Source organism: Parambassis ranga, chromosome 7 (genome assembly GCF_900634625.1).
Source record: "Parambassis ranga chromosome 7, fParRan2.1, whole genome shotgun sequence".
Classification (NCBI taxonomy): Eukaryota; Metazoa; Chordata; class Actinopteri; family Ambassidae; genus Parambassis; species Parambassis ranga.
The window spans coordinates 2,128,411-2,154,005 of NC_041028.1; the positions used below are offsets into that span (position 1 = coordinate 2,128,411).

The following is a 25,595-nucleotide window of genomic DNA, read 5'->3' on the forward strand; positions in this document are numbered from 1 at the left end:
AGTGTGATGAACAGAGAATTCTCTGCTTGGTTTGACTCTGAAAATGAAAATGAGTTGATTTGTATAATTAATTCCGACAGACTGAGGTTGCCCTCCTGAATCTTTGACAGCTGCTGTGATGTGTCTGTGCTGCTGATGTTACTGATTTGATTGACTCAAAGCTGTTTCTCCTGGTTTGTACACAGAACAGACATGAAGTAGGAGCTTCATTTGTCATATAAACTTTCGAAGAAGCCACGAAGAACGTATTTCTTATTCTGCATTATTCTCCACAGCAGCTCAAACAGTGACTGTGGTTTGAATATGTGTGCTGTTTCTGCACACATATTCACAAATTTGAGGTGCAACTAACTTTGCAATTGCAGTATGATTGCTTGTGTAATTACAGGACATGCAGATCAGGCCCAGACAGGCCCCAGCCTCAATATCAGCAGCCCCGGCAGCTCCCAACCTGGAGCCAGCCAGCCAGCGTGGATATACACAGGGATCCAGCATCCTGCTCAGTTTAGACACTGAAAGGTATATATTTACACACTAACACTAAGTCATTCTTAATCCTAAACTTAATCTAACAGACTGACTTTGACAGAATAAACCTAATTTTCAATGTTGATTCGTAGAATAGATGATTTTGTGTGTGATGTTGAAACCAGGTCATATTGCTAATGTAAAGAGTGTCTGCCTGATACAATGATCACAGTGTGTGTGTTTGTGAGAGAGAAATGCATCTGGGTCAATAAGGTACATTCCCTATGTACCGGGTCAGAGAAACTGGGTTTCACTTTATTAGTATTTGGACCCCCTGATAAACCTTGCCCACCCTCTGGCCACCCCTTGTAAATAAAAGTCTAGCGCCATCACTGGAACTGTCTTCCTCCCTCTATTGATGCTGACCTGCTTCATCTCGCTGGCTGCGTCATCATCAGTCGTCATGCCGCTGCGCTCCTCTCGGATCTTCATGGCTCTGGCCTTCAGCAGACGGTCCCTGACCGGCCGCTTGGCCACATAGCGCGTCCCGTCGCTGCGGATCTTTACCTGGACACAAAGAAGACATGTTTCTAAACAAACAATTCATATCTGCAGCCCCTTATGACATCATTTGGGATAAGCTCCGCCCTCTGCTGGTTCAGCTCTGAGGTACGTGTTTTTATTGGATATGCACAATGATGGCAGGAGGGGCACAGCACTCCTCCATGTTTAGGTGGTGCCTTAGAGAACTCCAAATTAAATCAAATAATAAACAACATGGTGACACGTAGGAAAACTTTAAGCCTGACGGAGCCGCTGATCCTTCGCTCTCCGTGTCGTCACTTACCTTCCACTCCATGCGCTGTGGTGAAGCCGTCGGTGAGGACTGTGTCAGCCCGAGGGGTAAAGCCAGTCCTAGCCGCGAGGCCCGTGCGTGGTGGTCCTCCAGGCCGCAGGGGGCGCTGTTTATGCTCCTGGGGCTGGCCGGGCCGCTGCTGCCTGTGCCCATCCCTCTCTCCTCCCCCTCCGCCCTCGCTCTGTCTCTCACCCGGTCCAGAGGGTCCACCAGGCCTTCAGAGGGCAGCGTCATGCAGCTCTGGTAACGCTCCAGCGGTTTGCTGTGGCTGTGGTGTCTTCTGCTGAAGTAAGGACTGGACTCTGCACTTCCACCTGCTGGCCTGCTGGTGGCTCCACCTGGTCTGGTGCCCCGCCCTCCATCAGCCATACTCCTTCTAGAAGACAACCCCGCCTCTCTGGTCAGAGACCTGATGATGATATAATTATTTAAGTGAAGCACAAAACGCCGTTCTACAGACTAAAGCAGTCAAATTACCTGAACTTGGACGGCGTTGAGGGGGTGGAGTTGGAGCCGTCTGCCACGTTGCCATTGGCTGTCTCGTACTTCCTGTAGCTGCTCGGGGAAAAAGAGCAACTCAGATTTGAGTGACGTCTCTCTCGGTCTCGGTCCCGCCCATGACGTCGCGGGGTCAGCGGGGAATTCAGGGGTGGGAGGCGGCTCAGGGGGAGGAGCAGAGGCGGGGACATCAGTTGCCTCTCTCCTTCATCCTCGTCTTCCGGCAGAGGCGGGATCTGCTCGGTGCTAACCAAAGGCGTGCTCCGGCAGCTCTCGCCACCAGTGTTGTAGGCGCTGGTGCTGTCTTTGTCATCTGACCGCTCCCGCTCCGGGAGCTCGTTGATGGCCGACAGCTCGTGATGATGGGGATCGTCGTTGTCGTCGTCATCCATTTCTACAAGAGAAGAAATGTGCACGGTGACGGGTCACACAGCTTTGTGTCATGCATTTGTGTCAGTTGTCGTCATGGTTACCTGCTTCAGGAGGTCCTGGTCGCCCCGCTCCAGCTGCCGCCGTCTCCTCCTCCATCATCCAGGCCTTCAGACACCTCTCTCTGAGCTGCTGCATCTTTTGCGCTCGCAGAATGTTGCGGCACTTAAACTCCAGGTGGCGCAGCTCCTCCTCGATCAGCGCCAGCTCGTGCTCGCTTAGCGTCTCGTTGCAGTTGACGTCCACCACTGAAGAAACTTCCCGCCCGCCTACATCTTTCTCCGCCTCCTTCACCTCCTCCTCTTTCACATCTGCCTCCACCTGCTCGTTTTTCTCTGAGTTTCTGTGGCATTTTTCGACGTGTTTCTCGTACTGACACTTGACCTCCAGCAGCTCCTGATAACGCTGACACTCCTCCTCTGTCAGGCCCGGCATCATCATCATCAGTGGGGTTTGGTGATGAAGGTGGTGGTAGAGCTGCAGGTCACATGAGTACATGAGGGCAGAAAAGGACCCGAGGGTTAACATTTAGACATAATACACAACATGCAACAACATCCCAACAACACATCAGGATTTGTCTGCTTCTTCTTCATACACTGAGGATGATCAAGGGTCCAGGTTTTAGGAACCCACATCAGAATTCAATTATTTTACCTACAAATAAAGATCTGGTGCATCCTTTTGATGTGTTTTACACACACACACACACACACAGGAAGGAAAATGGTTTCAGAACATCTCTTCGGCGCCGGCCCCATCTCTTGTTGCTATGATACTGAAGTGCACCCCTCCAGCTAACAGCTGAAAGCTTCAGAGCTGAAACACGCAATCATCCCACTCAGAGTCTGCAAAGAGGAGTCAGTCAGAGGGATCAGCTCTGACTTCATGTTAATGTACCTTGTGGTGGTGGTGGTGGTGGTGCGGACTGTACGCTGCTCCAGCTGGTCCTCCTCCTCCTCCTCCTCCGGCCCAGTCCAGGCCTGGGAGTGAGTCGGAGCTGACCTGGAGGTCTCGTAGGTGGAGGAAAGGAGGGGTGGTGTCTCCTCGGCCATACCCGGGGCTGGGGCCGAGGCCAGGGCTGGGTCTAGGACTGGGCCTGAAAGTGAATTTTATCCGACATTAATCTGACATCCCTGTGTGGGTTCATTGACAGCCGGACTGGGTGGGCCTACCTTGGGCTGGGTCCTGCTCTGAACTTCCTGGTGCTGCCTGGAGTGTTGGTGGTGTTGGTGTTACAGGCACTGGTCTGTTCGCCCAGGAGGTCGTGCTCAGATGACTCCTCATAGCGGGTGCTGTCGTCGGTCCGGCCCACTCCACTGTCCAGCTCCTGGCTGTTTGACAGCAGAGGGGCCAGGCTGAGCAGAGGAGGGAGAGGCACAGGTGGCTCCCTGTCCTCCTTCACTCCTCTCTCTCCATCCTCCTCATCCTCTTCCTCCTCCATCTCACCCTCTGCACCCTCCCCTGAACAGGACAGGCCGCCTCCTCCTCCTGCTGCTCGGCGGAGGCGGTAGTAGCCGGAGAGATGAGAGGAGTTGACAGAGCAGGAGGAGGCGCGGCGGTTTGGCAGAAGGTCTCCTCCTTCCAGGGTCAGCTCCATGTTCTCCTCTGGATCAACAGAGTTTTCATTCTGAGAGGAAAACAGAAATGAAAATGCAAATGAAGCATTTTACTGTGTGACTACAGACTACTGCCACCTGCTGGCACAGAGAGTCCGTTCCTCTCATGAAGGCAGAAAGAGAAAACATGTTTAAAGAAGTCAAACATGAGCTGAGGGGCTGACAGGAGCATCCACACCTCAGTGGGTGCAGAGATTTACACACAGCCATGTAGAACCACTGCTGGGTCTAAACAGGATTATTTAAAGGGGGCAGTGGCAACACTTTGTTGAATCCATTTGAGTGGGATTTGCTCTGTACTTGGTACTGTATCTGGTAATTGTGTGTGTGTGTGTGTAACCTTGACAGAAAGAACTAGGTCACACAGGATAAGTCTGCTCCCTCTCTCTTCATCCATCATCCCTCCAACATTTTATCCACCCTCACTGCTCCCCTCTCAGCCTCCTCTATAAATACTCCACCGCCTACTCAGACTCACTAAATAATACGAAATGTAACATCAGTCAATATGAGGGGTTGTGTTTAGCTCCCTGTAGGAGTGTGTGACACAGTTAGGATGATGAGATTAAATGTTCGTTGATATTAATAAATTCACATTGATTGTTGGAAACAGCGTCAGTTTCTGACACTTCATCCTCCACACTGCAGACTGTCATTCAACATGTTGAGAACACAGGAGTCCAGACGCCTTGCTTCAATCTTCTGGACGTATTATGACCTGGATGACCGAGAATCTTCATCAGCATGAACATGGAAGAAGCAGCAGAGCGGAGGACAGCTCACGATGTGTATGTAATGTCCAACGCGGAGCCCTCTAAGCTGCAGTGTGAAGTTAAAGTGGACGTATATGTCAAGTCAATAAATTCAGATTCAGATCAGCCGTTTGTTTTCTGCCGTGTCAGGAGGAGGGAGGGTAAAGATCGTGGTTTAGCACAGACATGGAATTATTTCATAATCCTCTGAACACACACCAGAGGAGTCAAACAGACAATGAGAACACAGCCGCTGTCTGTAGTCATGATTTCACCATGGAGATTCCATTTGGTCTGTGTCATGTTGTGTTGCGTTGCGTTGCATTGTGTTGTGTTGTGCTCTCATTGGCTGTAGCTGCAGCCAGTGAGCAGCAACATGATCCAGAAAACACTGACCCCACACACTTGAGGATAAGTGATGGGCCCATGCGGAGGTGGAGGCTCAGACCATGCGGAGGTGGAGGCTCAGACCATGCGGAGGTGGAGGCTCGGACCATGCGGAGGTGGAGGCTCAGACCATGCGGAGGTGGAGGCTCACGTGTGGAGGATGAGCCTCCAGCCGAGGATCCTTTGTCCCCTCACAGCTCCGCAGCAGAATGGCTTCAGTTTGAACACATACAGCAGTCAGCAGCAAACTGACTCTGGTGTTAATTAATCATCTGTTGATGGTTTACTGGCGGCCATGTTTCATCTATTGTTGCTGAAACGTGCGTCTCTCTCTCTCTTATTTGCTGAGTGGTAAAAACATCCATCAGCTCCTGTTCTCCTACGACCAGATCTGATTGGATGAAATATCACAGCTGGCTAAATGTGACTGACTGACAGCTCATTGGTGTGTTTGACATGTGCACACACACTCACTGCATATTCACCAGTGAGTGTGTGTGCCTCTGTGAGTGTGTGTGTGTTTAAACTGACATGTATGAATATGCTGTGCTGCAGTTCCTCCTCTGTCAGCAGATATGGACACACACTCTGGGACCTGCTGTCATCCTACACACATTTATCATGCCTGTCTGTGTGTGTGTCTGTGTGTGTGCCTCTGATGATGTCATATTTGAGCAGAGGTTTTTACATATTCTATCAGTAGAATGGTGTTGTTATTTAAATATGTTGAAAACATAAATGTGTGTTTCAAAGGTCACAGTGTCTGAATCAATATTTGAAGCAGTAACATTGTCAGTGCAGCTGTTGTTGGTCACACACAGATGGATGAACAAACAGAGCTCAGTGTCATGTCCCTGCAGGAGGAAACCAAGACTGCACGCTGCCGTGGGCTCCACTGACACAGGGAGGGAAGTGGGTTAGAAAAGTGGGCTGAGTGACGGAAGGTAAACGGCTATTTCTGGTCCTGAAGATGAAGAAGTCCACTGCTGCAGTACTGAAAGTGAAGCTGTGTGAACAGGATGCTCTGCTCCACCTCACCGCCGGCGGTGGAGGAAGTCACAGCAAACTGACCGCTGTGTGAATGGGTGACCGGTCAGAGTGGATGGCATGTGACACACTTGTCATTGTGCGACGCTCTGTGAAAGTGCATCACATCAAGTTCAATTAACTGATTAGTTAATGTTAGCTGTAAATGTTGGCTTATTGGTGCACAGTGGTCATTCTTATGGACCAAATATAAACTCATAGACTGTTTTCCTGCTGATGCTGGACCTGACAGCCCAGAGAAGAGGCTGCTGGATGGAAGCACAGGGATGGAAAACTGAAGCAAAGCAACATGGAGGAGAGGACTGACAAGTGAAGTGGACTCCAGGAGTTTGGAGAGCTTCCTCTGGGACTGAGGCTGCTGTCAGACATCTGCAGGAACGCAGCTACAACTGTCACAGTCCATCAACCCCCATCTGAACCAGAGACACTGTCAGCAGGGTTCAAGGGCTTTCTGGTGGGGCGAAGAATCCAGAGAGTCTGAATCCACCATTAAAACCCTCGTGTCACCTGGTGCTGCCATGTCAGTGACGGTGAAGCAGCGTCCACGGGGAGACTTGTGATTTGCCACCCTTATATGTTATGTTCAGGTCTGAGGTGTTCAGAGAAGATGACGAAGCCCACATGTTCCAGAGCTGAGTGTGTGTGTTACCCTGACCGTGGATACATGAAGAACGGCGGTTTATCTGTGTCACGTGACCGCACCTCTGTGTCACATGACTTCACCGCTGTGTCACGTGACCTAACCTCTGTGTCATGTGACCTCACCTCTGTGTCATGTGACTTCACCTCTGTCATGTGACCTCACCTCTGTGTCATGTGACTTCACCTCTGTCATGTGACCTCACCTCTGTGTCGTGTGACCTCTCCTCTGTGTCACGTGACCTCACCTGTGCGTCACGTGGCTTCACCTCTGTCATGTGACCTCTCCTCTGTGTCACATGACCTCACCTGTGCGTCACGTGACCTCACCTCTGTGTCATGTGACCTCTCCTCTGTGTCACGTGACCTCTCACCTCTGTGTCAGGCCTGGCCAGCAGCAGGGAAAAGTTGATGCTGTCCTCTCTGGTCAAAATGGCCACCGCCTCCTCTCTGTTCTGAATGTCCACTCCATTGATCTGCAGGAGGACACAGATGCCGTCAGCTCGTACGCTGATGGGGAGTGAAAACAGAAATCTGCAAAAACAACAGGTGTGACTGGACTTGTTGGAGCGCCTCCAGGAGGCCTTTATCGCTGTCATAGGAACTGATGCTAACACTGTTCATCCGCTGCCAGGTTACCATGGCGATGCCAGGGGCTGCTGGTCTATTCTTATCTCCTCGTAACTTTACTGTTTCCCTGACACTGTTTGGTGGAGGTTGCGAACGGATGAGTGGAGAAAAAACATTCATTTGATTCTCGTGTTAATTGGTCAACAACAGTGTTTTTAAACTTCTTATTAACAACATGTGCTTGTCTCAGCATTTAACCCATTACTTCTGTCGACTCAGATCACAGACTCGCCCACCTCAGCTCTGCTCATGCTCCACCTGTTTGCCTGTAGTTGGAGGTTAGGCTGCCAACATGGGGTCTGCTTGTTTTGCAGACACAGGACCTGGACACCCTGCAGTCACTGAGTGGACCCTGAACTCCTCTGTATACCAGAGTGTTTGAGAGACAAATGTGAGGACATCTGTCTGACAGGTAAAGCTTGGTTATCCAACAGGACAATGATCCAAAGCAGCAAATCAGGAAGAGTCGAGGTTTTAGAATGGACCGGACCTAAACAGGGCTGTCCATAAGTGAAGGTCTGATGATCTGGACGAGCCTCTCTCTGTCACTGGTGATCAGTTACCATCATTCATTTCAGCTGACGTTATCTGGGTCCAATCAGAGAGCTGACACACACATGGAGTCAGGACTGTGGAGCAGTGGAGGGGAGCAGCGCCGTGTCCCTCTGCCTGTCTATTTATAGGGAAGCAGTAACTGTGCCGCTGACGGCTGGCTCTGATTGGACAGCAGTGTCTCACGGGGCTCCAGGTGTAAATTTACATCCTCTGACTTGAATCTATTTTGACCCTCACAGAATCAACTAGTCTGAAGGCGGAGCTGGAAGCAGAGGACGGTTTAGTTTCAGTGATGGAAGCATTCAGATTCAAAAGTGTGTCTCTGCATCGCCACATGTAGTAACACAGGCTCAGAGGTGGGGCTCGTTTTGGACGTTTGGTTGAAGTTCCCTCAGCACCACCTGTTAATTACACTCCTCAGCCTGCTCTGTCAGCGTTACACTGGGCCTGAACTTTGACCTTCTTGTCTACATGTTCACATCATCAATATTTTGCCTCTGTGCTCGGGCGGTGTCCTCTCATCTCCTCAGCTCAGTCATGTGACCAGTCTTCTACTGAGCTGAGGATTGTGGGTAAACCCAGAAAAGCTGGCTTCCACACTACAAACAGTGTGTGTGTGTGTGTACCTGTAGGATCCGGTCACCCTCTCTGATGCGTCCGTTCTTGGCTGCTATGCTGTTCGGGTCGACCTTCAGCGATGGATAAACATAAATGAGTGAGTCATGTGTTGGACGAGGGATTAAAGGGTGAATTAATCGAATGGACTGGCGGCTGTGGTTCCGTTGTTACCTCCCCGACGTAGATCCCCAGGTCCTCCTCCTCGTCCGTCCTGTAGCAGACCGTCAGCCCCAGCTTCTCCTGCTGGCTGGACTTGTAGAGCTCCACCTCCTGGACGGTTACAGGAAAGACCTGAGAGTTCATACAACTTGTTTTTTTTGTTTGTTTGGTATTTTTTGGTCCACTCCGTCCGTTTCACACTGCTTCAAATTCACCTTTTCATTCACACAGTTACAGTCATGTCAACATTTTCTCCCGGGGAGATGTTAATATGTATTTTATGCTCAGAAACTCTAAGAATGTTGGTGTTTGAGGATTACAGAAACATGCAAAAAAAAACTGTCCCAGTTCTGTCTCTCAACGTTTGTCAATAAAGATTGACAGGATATGAGATGTTTGCTAGCATGGCTAATAATGCTAACAAAGCAGCTGAAGAAAAGGGGCTGTTTCCTGCTAACGTCATGATGGCATCAGAGGATGCAGGTCCATCAGCCTGTCCTCCATGTTCAGACACTCTCTTGTCTTTTTGGGGACAGTCTCAATGATGAAGCGGGCTCAGATAGATGATGGATGGATGGAGGATGACAAAGAGCAGCAAACTGAACCTGAACCTCCATGTGTCCAATGATCGGTCCATCAGGCTGGACTGGGCGGGTGTAATTAAAATCAGCAGCTTAGAGTGCAAGTTAGAGGTCGGAGCATATATACAGTGATAATGAGGTTGGTGGTGATGATGATGACAGAACGTGTTTCCCCTCTGCTGACTTCTTTAATGGTGAAACTGGTGAAAAAAGGCCATTCAGCTGAAAACTGGCTCCATTAGGCGCTTATAAAGTGAATCAGACGACTCGTCCAACCTTCACCCCCTCCCTGTTCGTCTCTCTAATGATTGTGTCTGTTTCCTGTCTTTGCTGCTCCTCATCGGTTTCTTCACCTTGACTGTTATCCATCTATATTAATATGCTTATTTTTTAATCACCATTTTAACATTTATTTATGTATTTGTTGTGTCTTCATGCCATTAGGCCCTCCTCCTCCCCCTGTCCTTTGTCTGTTGTCCACCTCATTCAGCATTGGTAAGCGATGAAGGGGGATGAGGAGACACGTTCCTTCACAGCAAGCTGGGAAAATCACTTTCTTTAAGGTTTTTGTGCTAAAAATTAACATTGCAAGTAAACTGACAAAACAGGAAAGATACAGCTGCACATGGAGTCCCTTTACTTTTGGTTACGTCTCACCTCGTACTCCAGGTCCTCCTGTCTGTCCACCTCATGGTTCGAGACGTCAAAGTAGTCGTTGGGGTCGTTGTATTCAAACACACAGCTGTGGACACACAGAGGCGTCAGATCACACACACGTCAGATCACACACACACACATTATATTTATATATACATATATTATATTTGTCACAATGTTAACGGAGTCTGAACTCACAACTCACTGATCCCGTACGGTCCCACCAGGGGAGGAAGGGGAGGAGAGGGGGGCGGCGGCGGAGGGGAGGGGCCTCCCCGGCCGTGGTGGTGGTGGTGGTGGCCTCGGCTCCTGCCCAGTGTCACAATGTTCTGGAAGCTGATGTCCGTCTGTGTGGCGTTGTCCACGCAGTCTGGGATGGCCACCATGGCGATGGATGAGATGGAGGTGCTGCCCGAGGCGTTCCCGCTGCACACTAAGGTGCCTGACAAGGTCAAAGGTCAAATCACTGAGACTCACAAAGTAAGACTACACAATGAGTTTCTAGATAAGATGACACGTGATACTGAGACTAAAAGCCAAGATGATACAACATCAGAAAAGATGGTCAGAGCCAGGTTATGTCATCATAAGTGGGTTTTAAAAAGGAGGAAAGATGAGAGGAGGTGATGAAGAGGAAAGGACGAAAACGGCGCAGCATCAGGGAATCAGATGGAAAGAGGATCGATGAAGAGGAGAGGAGCAGCGGTTACCTTTCCTCCTGTGGCCCTTCCGGACAGAGCAAGGCTGGTGCAAAGGCTCCTGGGAGTTTTGTGGTCGGTCTAGAGGGAGCTGTGAAGGTCTTCTTCCTCTGGCCTGCAGAGCAGAGAACATTATGTCGTTTATGAGGTGTGTTAAGCTGACAGACGGAGCTTAGGAGGAGTGTGTTTACACTTCTAATGCATCAGCAGCCGTCATATTTCTCTGCTGCTGCTACAAGTGGAGCCAAACATTTGAGCACCAACAAAAGAGAAGTAAAGGCCATTATGAGGGAAGCTGTGGAGGGATAAGAGGCCACAGCCATGGCTAAAGGCTGATCAGTGTATATTATTCTGGACCCCTGCAGCCTCTGCTCTTATGAAATCAGCCTGTTTCTGTGCTGCTTTTATCTCTGGACACAAACGGACATCTTCCCTTTGACAGATTCACGGGCCTCCTGCTCCACACTGCTCACAGCTCTCCTGGATTTCAGACTTCTCACCTGAGAAAGCCCAGGAGAGAAATCTCATTTCTGCTGCTTGTATCTGGAATCTTAACTTCAGGTGATCATGGCAGCAGATTCTTCCAGCCTAATGCTGATCTTCCTGTCCCTTCCCTGGCTCAGACTCTCCTCCTTGACCTGGAATGAGCATACTCCTGTTTATCACAGCATGCTGCATCTGTTGCCTAGCAACCCGCTGCTGCTCCTACCATTTAAAATGTTACTTTTGCATCAATGTAGAAAGAATTCAGCAGTCATCGGCCTGCAGTGAATTCTGGGATATGTTGTGAATCATCCACATGATGCATGATGGACGAAGGACACATCTGAAGGGGCCTTTGTGGAACAAGGCTGTCCCGTTTCAGACCGGGTCCTCTGAAGGATGCAGCTCTCAGCTCTCTTTGAATGCAGCCTGAAACACCTGGAGCTGCATTTACACCCTGCTCATATTCAGCCTGCTGTAAGAGCCACAGCATGAAGGCTGTAGACGGGACTCCCTGCTGCGCTCTGTGGGGTCGTCACACATCAGCGCTCCACAGACGGAGACGCTGTTCTGTCCACAAGCAGGCAGAAATGTCTCAAAAGAGAAACACAGAGAGCTGCAGCTGGATGAGAGCGGCGAACACTCATCAACCGTACTGAGATAAATCAGAGCTTAAAGACTGTGTGGGTGGCAGAGAGCAGGAAATATTCTCTATCTATCATCAGCTGTGCAGGAGTGGAACCTTATTAAAGATGAGTAATAGGAGTGTGGATGGAGGGAAGCAGGACAGACGGCAGTCAGACATGGAGGACGGCAGAGTTACTGATGGATGGCAACATTCACGTACCTTCACGTTTCCATGTCTGTCCATCGGCCGCAGGGAGTTACTCCAGCCTTTCTGCTAATGAGACAGAGAGAGAGACAGATGGTGTTACTGAGGGTGGAGGCAGAGTGGAGGCCAGGAACACATCCTAGCTTTGGATTATTGGACAGTATTGGACAGGAGGACTGTTTTGAACCCACAAGCTGTTTTCTGTGTGTTTCCCCTGTCACACATTCAGTCAGTGTGTTCACTGTTCTCAGCTACTCTGTACACACACACACCATCATGTCTGCAGTCAGAGTGTGTGTGTGTGTGTGTGCGTGCAGAATAACTCAGGTATTCTTCCTGCAGGTCAGACAGACACTCTCTGAGTGTTGGTCATGTGACTGCTGCTCACATGTGACTCCATCATGGCTTCCTGCTGGGTGCTGAGGAGGACAGAATGTGTGTTGTGTGAGTGAGGATGTGTGGAATTACACTGAGATTACCTGGTTTATTTTGCACACATGATGAGGTTAAGGACTATTAGAAAGATCAGTCTTACTGTGGCTGTCAGTGTAATCTGGATTATTTTCTGTTCATCAGTTCATCACACCTTGTGTGAATTCTACATCGCAGCCGTCTGCTGGCTCTTCAGTCCGTCTTCAGGTGTGTTTGAGAGGACGGGTGTCAGTTCGTGGCTGCAGCAGGCTGAAGGCTCGTCAAGTGAAACCTGTGCAGCGTTTGGTTCGGGGGCAGAACAGATGCTAATTTACACAGCAGGGTCTCACCTCAGGTTCACTCCTGCCTCCGTCAGCGGCTCATAACTAACCTGCCAGCAGCACATATTAGCATCATTAGCATGTGGAACTGTGCTGTGAGCAGAACGGGGCGCGTGCAGGCGTCACGGGGGGCACAGTGAAAGGAAACACCTGCTCCAGATGAACAGGGAGGAAATTATTTATGAGGCGGTTTCTACAGGTTTGTGTGTGTGTGTCTGTCTGTGTCTGTGTGTGTGTGTACTGCAGTAATACAATTACTTTGTCTCTATTAATAGTCTGTCAGCCATGCTGGAACCATCAAGCAAACATCTGCACACACACATATACATGCAGCCCTAACCTGCTACTTCCAGATGAGACACACACACACACACACACACACACACACACACACGTTCATGTACATGCACACAGACACACACCTCACCTCCTCCCTGTCTTTGTTTCACAGGTAATTGTTATGCATTACATAGCCTCTGTAGGTTGTCTGGCTTTGTGTGTGTGTGTGTGTGTGTGTGTGTGTGTGTGTGTTTGTGTGTGTGTGTTCATGCTTGAGTCGGTCAATACACACAATCATCTCTCAGGCCTGTGGCGGTTTGCTCACTGATTGTGTGTGTTTCATCTGCCATTAAACAGGTCGGTCTGAAACTTCCACCCTGACGCAACACATCTGTCTGACAGACAGTGTGTGTGTGTGTGTGTGTCCCTCTTGTGTAGTAACACAGTCCAGTTGTGTAACTGGTGTAATTGTGGTTCTTCTCTCGCATCATGTTTGTGTTGTCTTCATTGTGGCTGCTTCATGCTGACAGCCACCACACACAGTGTATCACTGGGCGGTCTCATTTAACCAGCATGATGCTCTCAGTGTGTTGGTGTGTGTCTGTGTGCAGACTGGGAGACCGTCATATTTGAATATTCAGCTCATTGTGTTGTCGTGTTGTGTGGATTTGGCGAGTGTGTGTGTGTGTATCTTATAATTGCTTTCGGCTGAGCGGCGGCTCATTATAGCCGTGTGCACCATATGTGTGTTTACATGGACGCTAACAGTCGGCTCTGCCACGTTAGCTCCACACACAGCACAGCTCAGTGAAGTGTGAAATTAATGTGTGAGTGTTGGAAAGACATGTCTGTGTATCTGTGATCATCGCCCGCGTGTTCACAGCGGATTATCGATCATCTTCATAATCCACCATCACTGGTTCAGGATCTGATCCAGGATTCTACAAATACTGAGGTAAACACAGGAAAATGGCATCTGTACGGTGGCCCAGAAGGGTCAAAGCAATGCAAAACCTGCAACACAAATACAAGACAACCAGATGCGTGTCGTCGAGTTTTACAGAAACCAAATCACCACCACACAGGAGTCACAGCAGTTCGTCTACACCTCAAAAACATGGGACAACCATATCCACAACCTGTCCATGTCTCAGTGGACATAAACCTCTCAGAGTTAGTGGACTCCAGCGTCAACTCTCACAAACACACAAACAGAATACAGTGTCAACATCCATCAGCACGAAAAACTGACACTGATCCGCAACAATGATGCATCAGTTCAGTGAAGAAAATCCAGCAGGTTGAGTGAGCCCACAGGGACGCCTGTCCTCAGGATGGGACCGCTGTGTAGGTCTACAGAAGGCTCTGGGTACAGTGGATCCTCCGTGTGGAGGCAGGATGCTTCATTTGGTGTCTGCATCAGTCAGACAGGAACAGGAGCAGATACTCATGTAGGAGGAAAAGCTGTGACAGCTGCATCAGAAGGTCAAACGTCTGAATTATGACTCAGAATTAAAAGTGCTTCGAGGAAAGACGGGAGGCTTCCTGCAGCTCTGTGGACTGTTTCTGGATTCCTACAGTGTTCCACAATGAGACCACAGAAACGAAGCAAACCTGTGTTTAAACATTCTGACCTGAGAAGGCTGATGACATTAGAATCTGACTGTAGTTTGAGGCTAATGACTGAGGCTGGAGTCTGAGCTGGCAGCCGGGATGTGCAGCCTCCAGTCTGCTCTGCCAACATGTTTCAACAGAAGCACAGAAGAACCTACTGATGGTGAGGTTTATGTGTTTGGTCTTTTGTCACAGTGACTCCAAACAGCTGCTGCTGCTCTCCTGACAGATCCAGGCTGCACTTCAAACCTCAGCGTGCAGCTCAGACAGCATACTGAGACCCGAAACCAACTTCAGGATCAAACAGCACCGTGCAGGGTGCTAGAACAAATGTAAATGGTTGTAAACAATAGCTGTTCTGAGTTGGAGGCTCTGTCACCATGTTGGTTATTTTTTGTTTTCTGTCTCTGCTGAATGTGTCTGAGTGATCAGGGGTCTTCAGCATCAGGCCTCAGCTTGACTTCCATTAGACTGAAAGTCCAGACGGCTGACAGAGGTGAGAGAGGAGGATTCTAAGTCTGAGACTCCCTCTCTTCTTCTTCTGATTTCATCCCAGATTCAACCTTCATCTCCTGACCGCTCCCTCCTCCTCCTCCTCTCCCTTCCTCCCTTGGGTATGATTACACCATCTCTGCCTCCCTCTCGGCATGCTGGGAATGAAAAATGGACTCCCCTGTGCCATCTCTTTCTCCTCTGGGTGTGTGTGTGTGTGTGTGTGTGTGTGTGTGTGTGTGCAGTGGAGACAGGGTGGGTGAAAGAGATAAATGACACAGAGAATGTGTCCATGTGAAACTCTTTCTGTATCTGTGAGCTGATGGATGTGGTGGAAGTGTGTGTTGATGGAATCAGTAAATAGTTAATGAGCAGGGAGGAGAAAGGCGTTGGAGCCGCAGGAGCTGATGGAGACAAACAAAGCCTCCATCAGCTCCGTATGTTCATGTGTTCATCAGAGGAGTTCACAGCTGAACACACACTTCCTGTTTCACTGGAATCAATACTTCAATCTGCCGGGTCCGTCACATCGATGGACGCCCTCCACGCTAAGTGGTCGCCATCTTGGCGATGTAGATAGAGGAGGACTGTCCCTTTATTTCTATAACTTCTATAATTATCGCTGTGTTATTTCACATTAAATGAGCCATGAAATCCAGCATGAACTAATTTAACACATTAAATGTTTAAACGATGGAGATGCAGCTGTCGGGATTAGGAAGAAAAAGTGCAGTTCCACTAGTGGCCACTTGAGGCTGTGAAAGTCTTCATGTAAGCAGCAAATCCTACTTCTACATGTAAGCAGACATGGCACGGAGATCGACTGCAGAAAAGCCAGCAGCCAATCAGAAAGCTGCTGATATAACAGGCGCATGATTCAGATCCAGCTCTGAACCATCAGAAAGATGATCATACATCATATACGTGATTTCATCACAAAGTACCTATGTGAATATGAACACACATCATTTCACATGATTAGCTCTCAGCTGCCACAGATATTGTTATTATTATTATTTTTTCATGGTTCATTCTCAGTCATGCGTCCATTATGTAAATCCTCACAGCGGCTGTGGAACTGCTTCACATCAACATGTGTCCCAGCGGCAGCTTCATGGATTCACGTCCTCACAAAGCTGCTAAACTGAAGATACTCTTCAGTATTAAAAAGATTTTTCTATGCAGCAACAATTTAAAAGGATCCGCCTGAGTCCAACATCAGTCCTTTGACCCTCTCCAGCTGCTGGACTGGATTGGGTCAGGGAGCCATCAGGACATACTGTTCCATCAAAGGCTGGGCATGGTCTGCAACAATGCTAAGCTAGGCGCTACATGTCCAAGTAAAATCCACATGAATGGCAGGTTTTGTGACTACTTCCTGCCCACCTTCCACCTCCACAACACCACATCCTCCACCTTCCACCTCCACATTTCAACTCAGACAGAGGTCACCAACAGTGGCTCTAACAGCAGTGTTTGAGCTTTCAGGGGAGGACAGGGGTCAGCATGGACACCCTGACTGCTCTGAGTCTATCAGAACCAGCAGGAACCTCTTCAGCAGTGTGAGCAGCAGCAGCCCGACCACCCGGACCAGCCGTCACTCCACACCTGCTTCACTGTTGCTGATTCTCCTCTTTACCTTCTTTGGACCACTTTTGACAGTCCTGCCCCCAACAGAGCTCCAGGTTTGGAGACACTCTGACTCAGTGATCTTGTCAAAGTCACTCACATCTGTTTTCTCAAAATGTTCCCTTGCTGCCGGATGTATCCCCCCCCCCCGATCTGGAGCCATGAACACCTGATAATCACCGGTCTGTGATCAATGTCATGACAAACATGAATCCTCTGAACATACTGCAGTTAAAGGACCTTCGTATGTGTGTTTATGAATATCTGCACACAGATTTCCTCCATCTTGTGTGTTTAAGATTCATAACTGCACAGTAAACACATCACTGAGCTACACCATCAGTTCCCCCGCGGGGTGTCTGATGATCTGCGGCGCCGTTACAGATAATGGAGTCTGACAGCGTGGCACACAAACACTCGTTCTCATACAAATGTTTTGATGGAGATGTTTGTTTCCTTCTGTGTGCTGTGAATACTTTCACATGTTCACCGCGTTATTCTGTGCTGCTGCTGACAGACGCTCATCAGCTCCTAATGGACCTCTTTACTCAAAGCAACACTTGGTAACATTTGGAGGAATCGCTCGCGGCTCTCCCTACACTCTGATGAACGACGCTGCCTGTCCTTACATTCTTCTACACAAACATTTGTGTTGGGATACTCAGTACCTTTGACTGACTTTAGTTATGACTTTGTTATGGGTCGCTCACTAAAGAGAATCAGGTTCTCGAGTCAGTCACCTGCGGGGTACAGAATCAAGTGCCGCCGATGCATGCGCGGCACTATGTACTACAGCTGTAGCCGGTGTTGTGGCCTCGTTGCACTTTCTTCGGCTTTCTTCGTGCTCCGGCTTATGGCGACGGACGTTGAACCTCTGTTAGGACCGTGCTGCTCATTCATTCATTCATCATTTAGCTGAATACCACTGCCTTCCTTGGCTCACATGTGCGAGGCACACGACGAGGCACTAATCGGCGCAATCGATAACAAATATTAATCGGTGATGGTTTTTCTTACGATAAATTGCACACGATACGATTTTGCACAAGCCTAAAGCGCACAAAAGAATATTTCATAATATTTATTCATAAAGTGCATCTATATGCGTCTATAAACTATAGGCTGTATGCCAGACTGTCGTAAACTGTGTCACACAAATCCGTTCAACTGAGGAGGAACCAACAGTTAAGCACCAAGTTTAAGCTGTGAGTCTCCATTAGGGGTGGGCAAATCGATCTAAATATCGATAGTATCGATACCAAAGTTAGGATCAGTATTTAATCGATAACTAGTGTGATGAGATGGATATTTCGGTGGAAGTTTCTCTTCTATACCTTCAGCAGCTTTGCTTGTATTTACTCGCGGTGCTCCAACCGGAAGTAAGTCCCATTTACGGAAGCTGCCATTATCACCGCACTGCGTCGCTATGACAACGGTTCTTTCAGCTCTCGCCGACATTAACCCTTGTTGTAGCTCTTGATTTTTGTCGCGCTCCCCGTTTCTCCTCATCATCTCCTCAGACATCAGATTTACTTTCTTCGGTTTATTCGTTGCTCCAGCCGTGAACCTTGAACTTTACTTCCTGCTTCTTCTTCTTCTGGTGAATTTCCGGCAGACTGGATGCCCGCGGGCTCTTTGCTGCCTCTGTTGGTGTTGTGACGGAGGCAGGTGTCATGTATGCCGGAAAGTAGGAACATTTGTAGTTCTTTTCAGGTACGGGTTCCGACCCACATTAATCTGTCGTCTGTCTGCCAGGTTTTACATCGTTTTTATTTGTTGAGCATTTTTATCTGTTTCTCGACTTTTCGGTTAAATTCTAAAAGGGTTTTTTTAAGTCTGTGTGCGTTCCAAAGTTTAACTTCCTGTCCTTCAGAGAAGTGGACTCTTAGAATCCGTCAGACAGCTGCAGCAGACGGACTTCCTGTTAAAGGCTCAGTCATTTAATGCAGCTCGACTCAAACCTGGTTCAGATGTTTCTGCTCTGAATCACCACCCGACTGTCTTCCAAACTCTCCCTCTCTTTGGCTGCAGCAGCCGTGCATCGTGGGACGTGGAGCAACATGTGGCCACCTGGTGTTCAGCTCAGATCCACAGCTGAATACAAAGAAGCTGAGCTCTGCAGTGGAGGCCTAATGAGGCGGCAGCTCATTAAGACTAATGCAGTTTTGACGACTCTCAGATAACAGTCAGTCCTTAAAGAATAACATGCAAATGATGTTAAAGTGATGTGAGGGGAAGGAGCCGCGCTGAAGGTCATGTGATAAAATGAACTGACAGCAGCTGTCGTCACAGCTTTGTGTTTGTGTGTACACACACACTGTGGACACATCTGTGCACCACTAATATAGCCCATTCACACTGGGGAAATCAATCCAGCTAGAGTGGGATTCAGGCCGAATCACCGCGAATCCAGCTATATCCAGCTTGATTTCAATCAAAGGTAGATTAAGCCGGATTGGCTCGAATGTGGCTCACGCAACTGCAGCTAGCGAATCCGGCTAGCGACATGATACTTCCGGTTCATGGGGACAGTGTCCGGGTCGAGTACAAAAGCTGTATGTAAACAACCGTAGAACTACGACAGCTTTGCCCCGAGTTTATTTTCCACAGGGCTACAAAGGAATAAACTGTTTTTTAAACCAGTGAAGAAGATTGACTGGTACACAAGTCTGAAGCTGGTGGTTTCTTTCAGCTGCATTTGTTACATCCGCGCAGGAGTAACAAACATTCGCAGCCATGATCCATTAGCATATTTAAGGCTAAAGGTGTCTAAAAGAAGTCAGACATCATGTCAGCACACGGCAGAGATAATCAGTTCATACTCATACAGAAGTAGAGGAAGCAGCTGGCCCTCACAGGTCGTCGCTTAGATACAAGTTGGAACTATTGAACAACCAGTTGTGTGTCTTTTTGTCCAGTGCTGTACACTCCATCCTGTAGTGTGTGTCTGTGGAACGTATTTGTTCTATCCGTTCAGTTTAATCCGTTCTGCTGTGCAAACGTTGTATTTAATGACACACACGACACGTTTCTTCCATCGCTCAGCCTTCTTCCTCTGTGTGTGAGTGTGTCTGTGTGTGAGTGTGTGAGCGTGTGTGTGTCTGTGTGTGAGTGTGTGAGCGTGTGTGTGTCTGTGTGTGAGTGTGTGAGCGTGTGTGTGTCTGTGTGTGAGCGTGTGTGTGTCTGTGTGTGAGTGTGTGAGCGTGTGTGTGTCTGTGTGTGAGTGTGTGAGCGTGTGTGTGTCTGTGTGTGAGCGTGTGTGCGTCTGTGTGTGAGTGTGTGAGCGTGTGTGTGTCTGTGTGTGAGTGTGTGTGTGAGCGTGTGTGTGTCTGTGTGTGAGACCGTGTGAGCGTGAGTGTGTCTGTGTGTGAGCGTGTGTGTGTCTGTGTGTGAGCGTGTGTGTGTCTGTGTGTGAGCGTGTGTGTGTCTGTGTGTGAGTGTGTGAGCGTGTGTGTGTGAGCGTGTGTGTGTCTGTGTGTGTGAGCAGCATGCGCTCATTACAGCAGATCTGCCAACTCTGGTGTGAGAAAGCATAAATACGACTTTCCTAATGACCCCGGTTACCGCGGCAACAGCATCCCATTGAGACAAATTTGACAGCGGAGCGAGGAGAAGAGGAGACGGAGATGGAGAGACGAGGGGGGAGGGTGGGGGGGGGGGGGGGGTGGCACTAGAGGGGAGCAAGAGATGGTGGCGAAGAGGAGGAAGAAGATGAGGAAGATCGATAGAAGACTGAAGAAAAGAGGAAGAGGAGAGAGTCAGAGGACGGACTGAAGACAAAAACATAGACTGATGATGTCATAGGCGATACGTAGAGTTGATCAATCTGCTTTAGGCTCTACAGGGTGGAGACAGGAAGGAGCTGTGTGTTTCCTGGAAGGTGTGTGTGTGTGTGTGTGTGTGAGGCTGCGCCTTCAGCACACACATTAATTGCTTTGATTACTATCAAATTACTATTACTACTTATGGACTGACGATATATATAGATATCATTATAATATAATCACTGTTTCATCTTGCTGTCATGTCTGTTCCTCTCTCTCTCTCTCTCTCCTTCATCCTCTCTGTCCTGTCTCCCTCTTCTTCTCCTCCTCCACCCGGCCGACTGGCAGCAGGAACTAGACGGGTCCTGCTGAAGGTTTCTTCCTCTTAAAGGGAGTGTTTCCTTGCCACAGTGCTCTTAAGGGGGTTCAGGCTCTGGGTTTCTGTGAAATTCTGATTGTAAAATGCGCTGTATAAATAAAACTGAATTGAATTGAATTGAATTAAGAATAATTACATCTTCAGATTCAGATCATTCTGTAAGGTCCAAACCCGGTTCAGGGCCGAGCTGCTGCGTCTCTATGAGCCATGGTGTTATTTGTGTCTGTGGGTCTTTTCAGCTCTGAAACTCCCAACCTGAAGATCTTTCTGCTTTTTAAACCTGAATATTTTTCCTCTTTTTTAATGGCTGAATAATCATAATTTTCTTTGAGCTATAAACTGGATTTTGTCAATGCGACGCAGTACAAGCAGCCAGGCAGTGAATAAACATGCAGGTGTCTGTTATTAACATCAGAAAATCTCATAATGTCAAATCAGAAAAAACTGAATAGATGGGAAGAAGAAGGAATCCAGGAGAGGGACGAGAGAAGATTAAAAACAGAGGGGGAGAGGAGGACGGCATTAATAAGAGATTCTATAGGTGAGGGGGGAGGCAGAGGAGGAGGAGGAGGAAGAGGAGGAGGAGGAAGACAATAATGTAAAATGAAACAAAAGAGAGAAAAAGATAAAGACGTAGAAAGAGGGGAGAGAAATGTGTGTGATGTCCAGACAAGCCCAGGCAGTGAGGACATCAGATGATTGAATCCAATGAAATAATCCTTCACACCTGTCAGTGCACACACACACACACACACACACACACACACCCCTTTGATTTGCTCAGTGTGAGTCCTGACATTTGATTTTCACATCACACGTTGGGGTTTTCTGTCTTTTTTGTCTCCCCAGCAGTCGTTTAGCTTCAGTCCCAGAGCCCAGAGCCCGTGAGGAGGCGTTCAAATGCTTCGAGGCAGTGTGGGACAAACCACCGGCTGCTGCGGGCTGATAGCAAACGCCAAGAAAGCAACATTTACAAGAAAATGATTCATTCACAGGAGAAAGCTCCGGAGCAGGAGCGGCTTCTTCATGAAGCGCCGGTCATCATCCCATGGTCGTGTTGCTTAGATACGGAGTCTTTGTGAGCTGTGATTGACAGACCGTCTGCTGACAAAAAGCACATCACAGTGAGTCACAGCGGACGACAGGCGACACAAAGTCCTGCTTTAAATGCAGATTCTGTGCGTAGATGTGAATCTGTGGGACAAACCCATGACATCAAACTGCTGTGGAAGATGTCAGAACATGAATGTGCCCCAGAAAAGTCCGAACATCTGTGAGCCAGAGTCTGCATGATGTTTGGATGGAAACTGTGAGCAAGCTGTTTATGTGATTTTATAAATAAACGCTCCCGATCAGGCGCCTGATTCGATTGTTTTGATTGGTGACAAAAAAGGAAAACAACCTGCCTCCAGCGCACCACTAAACAAACTGGATCAGATCATTATTGGTTTAAATGTGCAGATTCTCCATCATCACACACACACATCTGATCACACCGTTCAACTGACAGCAGGCTAAAATTAGCCTCACAGTGGATGGACCCACAACTGTGTGTGTGTGTGTGTGTGTGTGTGTGTGAGAACCCTTATCGTCTCCTGTTCAAATCTCATGAGGTCATCAGAACCCATTACAGACCTCATTAATCACACACACACACACGCACACACACACACACCGATAGTGACACCCTCCTATGTAGTCAAGGTGACGGGGGCATTCAGTGTGGATATGTGTGTGTGTGTGTGTGTGTGTGTGTGTGTGTGTGTGTGTGGGGCAGTAAGAGGAAGAACAGAGATGATGAGTAAAAACAGAAAAATGTTTTCTCTTTAAAACTCTGATAGATTTTAATGCATCAACTCTGTTAAACGTCGGGGAGGAGATTTGAAAACTCAGTGAGAGTCAGCCAGATTTTGAAAGTAAACACACGCCCCTTTCTCTTGGACCTTACCCCGAAGCCACGCCTCCAATCACATGGACGCACATTACCTGAAGACGAGCTGCGGTCTGTGACTTCGGCCATCAGAGCAGGAAGAGAGTGACAACCAGCCAATACTCCTACAGGGTCCACCCGGAGGATTGATGATGTTTTTATGTTTTATAGCTTCAGATGATTCATATTCTTCATTTTAAATAATGCGAAACTGCCGAACTAATCGGTTGCTATCGGATTGTAAAGAGAAGTTACACTAATTTAACAAAAAGTGCATCAGAGTGAACCCTAACCCTAACCCGACCTTTAATTGAAATTCTGCTATTTAAGTCATGTGTAGTGTCTAGTTTACATGTTACAGAGGAAGCCTCTGCTGCGCCGCTGTATCTCCGGCTGGTGTCATTTCAATCAGTCACTGTTTATATTAACTGAAGGAATTCTGATTCTGATCCAGGCTTCATGTCTGAGCCTGGAAGGTTGAAGCATTTTCATCAGAACTACATAGTTTGAAGAGTTTAAATCGTCTGTAAAGACACATTTCTACAGTTTATTTTCTGTAGAGCAGGAATTCACCTCTGTGACTTTCAGCATCCAAAAAAACACCTCAGCAGAATCAAACTGTGACCTTCACACATGTGGACCAACAGTGATGAATGGTACCACGGTCTCTATTCAACACACACACACACACAGACACACACACACACAGAGCTCCTCCGCCTTTCTCTAACAGCAGCTTCAGCTGCTTGAAGCAGTGTGTGTGTCTGTGTGTGTCTGTGTGTCTGTGTGTGTCTGTGTGTGTCTGTGGTTACTTCACTGTCTTCAGATAGATTTCAGACGCGTACATCAGACGGTTCTTACCTGGAACATGATCCGGTACTGCTCCTCCTGACGTTTGACCACACACATGTTGCAGCCCATGATGCTGTTTGTCTCTCTCTCTCTCTCTCTAGATTCTGTCCTCTCTCATCCGTCCTCACCGGTCCCTCAGGGAGCTGCTGTCAGCCTGTGCTGATAATCCAGCTCGTCCGTCTGACACCTGACCTCCAGATCTGCTGTCCTCAGGTCAGTCCTCGATTGTTTGGCCTCTGACCTTTGACCCAAAATGAGGTGTGGAGAGATAATGAAAGGTGAACAAGATCACCAGGCTTCAGAAGTGTGTATCCCTGCTGTCAAAGATCCTCTCTGTGTGAAGAAGAGAACACGCACGCTTCATTAAGCTGCTGCTGCAACTTCTCCAGCGAAGACTTCTGCGTGTTTAAAGGAGGCACGCTGAGCTCGCCTCCCGCCGCCTCCCGCCGCCTCCCCTCCTCTGCTCTGTCACAGTCAAGACAAAAAGAAAACCCACTTCTGCGTCTTGATGTTTGGGAAACAATGATGAAACAGAAGACAAAGAGAGCAGGACATGTTCACACAGCAAACAGCTTTCATCCGGCGTGCGGCGGGCGGCGAGGAGGCGAGACGCCGCAGCTCTTCATCAGCACCAAAGAGTCATTTTTATTCATGTGAGCAGATTGTTTCAGGCCTGCAGGGGGAGGGGGGGGGCATCCCTCCTTTTAAACAGATTCTGAGGGAAGGCTGAAAGATGAGGCGTCGTTTTATGTCGATAAACTCGTTTCTGATGTGATTTTGCAGCAGAAATCTTCTCTTTCATCCACCGCTCTTCAACTAGTGATGAAGAATTAGGCCGCTCCGACTGTGAGCCGCTTTAAACACCAGCAGCAGCTGATGCATCTGTTTCTTCAAAGCAAACCTGCAGCTGAACGTTTGGGTTGTTTGGAGTCACCGTGGAAACCAGGCCGGTGACATGAAGGAGACAGGAAGTTGAACTTTCTCCAGCCGTTTACACTTCAGTCTGTTCTGTTCCTCCAGACTGAGAGCTTAGACATCAGCATCACTAATAACTCAGAGCTTCATGTTCGTAGAAGAAGACGAGGAGGAAACAGAACCTGATCAATAATTCATCTGCTGCAGTGTAAACAGAACTCTGACTGTGATGGTTCCAGGGTCAGGGTGTTGGGCCCTGGATTTAAAGAACCTGAATATTCCTGTCGTTGTGCTTCCAGGACGGATTGATTGGAACCGTCTCTGATTCAGACGTGTTGTGCTTCTGTTAGTTGCAGGTTGTTGTGCTGGGAGCAGGAGCAGTGTGTGCTTCACCAGGACTTGTGCTCTTATATCTCTGTGTAAACACTTCCTGGTCCAGTTTGGTCTCGTCAGCTTGTCTCAGACTTTGTCCTCCTGCAGTCTGCAGATGCTCTCGTGTCCAGTGTGTTGCTGCTCTGAATAAGTTCCCTGACTCTTTGTTTGAAGGTTGCTGCTCGACACTTCCTGTAAACGAACGAGCTCTGACACCTGACATTAATAATGGTGCGTTTACTGTCACTATGTTAAAAGCAGCTTTTTCTTTGCTCTGTGCTCTCTCTCTCTCTCTCTCTCTCTCTCTCCTCTGCTGTGTGTGTTGCTCTCTCTCTCTCTCTCTCCTCTGCTGTGTGTGTTGCTCTCTCTCTCTCTCTCTCTCTCTCTCTCCTCTGCTGTGTGTGTTGCTCTCTCTCTCTCCCTCTCTCTCTCCTCTGCTGTGTGTGTTGCTCCTCGCTTTCCCGCCTTTGCTCTCTTCCTCTCCTTCTCTCTCTTCTCCTCTCTCTCTCTCTCTCCCTGCTGTGGTTTGTTTGCTCTCTAGTCCGTCTCTCTCCTCTCTCATCTCTCTTTATCTCTCTCCCCCCTCTGCTGTGTGTGTTGCTCTCTCTCTCTCTCTCTCCCTCTCTCTCTCTCCTCTGCTGTGTGTGTTGCTCTCTCTCTCTCTCTCCCTCTCCCCCCTTCCTCTCTCTCTCGTCCTCTGCGTGTTGTG

The 25,595-nt window shown here is 48.5% G+C and overlaps 1 protein-coding gene across 1 annotated transcript in view; it reads right to left on the bottom strand.

The window, feature by feature from the left end:
* The window catches only part of LOC114438186 (PDZ domain-containing protein 4-like), a 26,137-nt gene extending 2,469 nt beyond the window's left edge, over nt 1–23,668 (bottom strand). The window contains exons 1-15 of the mRNA XM_028409377.1: nt 23,609–23,668; nt 11,924–11,974; nt 10,606–10,708; nt 10,094–10,337; nt 9,896–9,980; nt 8,670–8,768; nt 8,507–8,569; nt 7,070–7,171; nt 3,701–3,881; nt 3,427–3,619; nt 3,152–3,350; nt 2,304–2,728; nt 1,802–2,185; nt 1,316–1,733; nt 895–1,035 (exon numbers count right to left, since the gene is read on the bottom strand). Of these exons, the coding sequence (XP_028265178.1) occupies nt 895–1,035; nt 1,316–1,733; nt 1,802–2,185; nt 2,304–2,728; nt 3,152–3,350; nt 3,427–3,619; nt 3,701–3,881; nt 7,070–7,171; nt 8,507–8,569; nt 8,670–8,768; nt 9,896–9,980; nt 10,094–10,337; nt 10,606–10,708; nt 11,924–11,974; nt 23,609–23,668 (2,748 nt within the window). The remainder of the gene's footprint in view (nt 1–894; nt 1,036–1,315; nt 1,734–1,801; nt 2,186–2,303; nt 2,729–3,151; nt 3,351–3,426; nt 3,620–3,700; nt 3,882–7,069; nt 7,172–8,506; nt 8,570–8,669; nt 8,769–9,895; nt 9,981–10,093; nt 10,338–10,605; nt 10,709–11,923; nt 11,975–23,608) is intronic.
* Nucleotides 23,669–25,595: the final 1,927 nt, after the last annotated feature.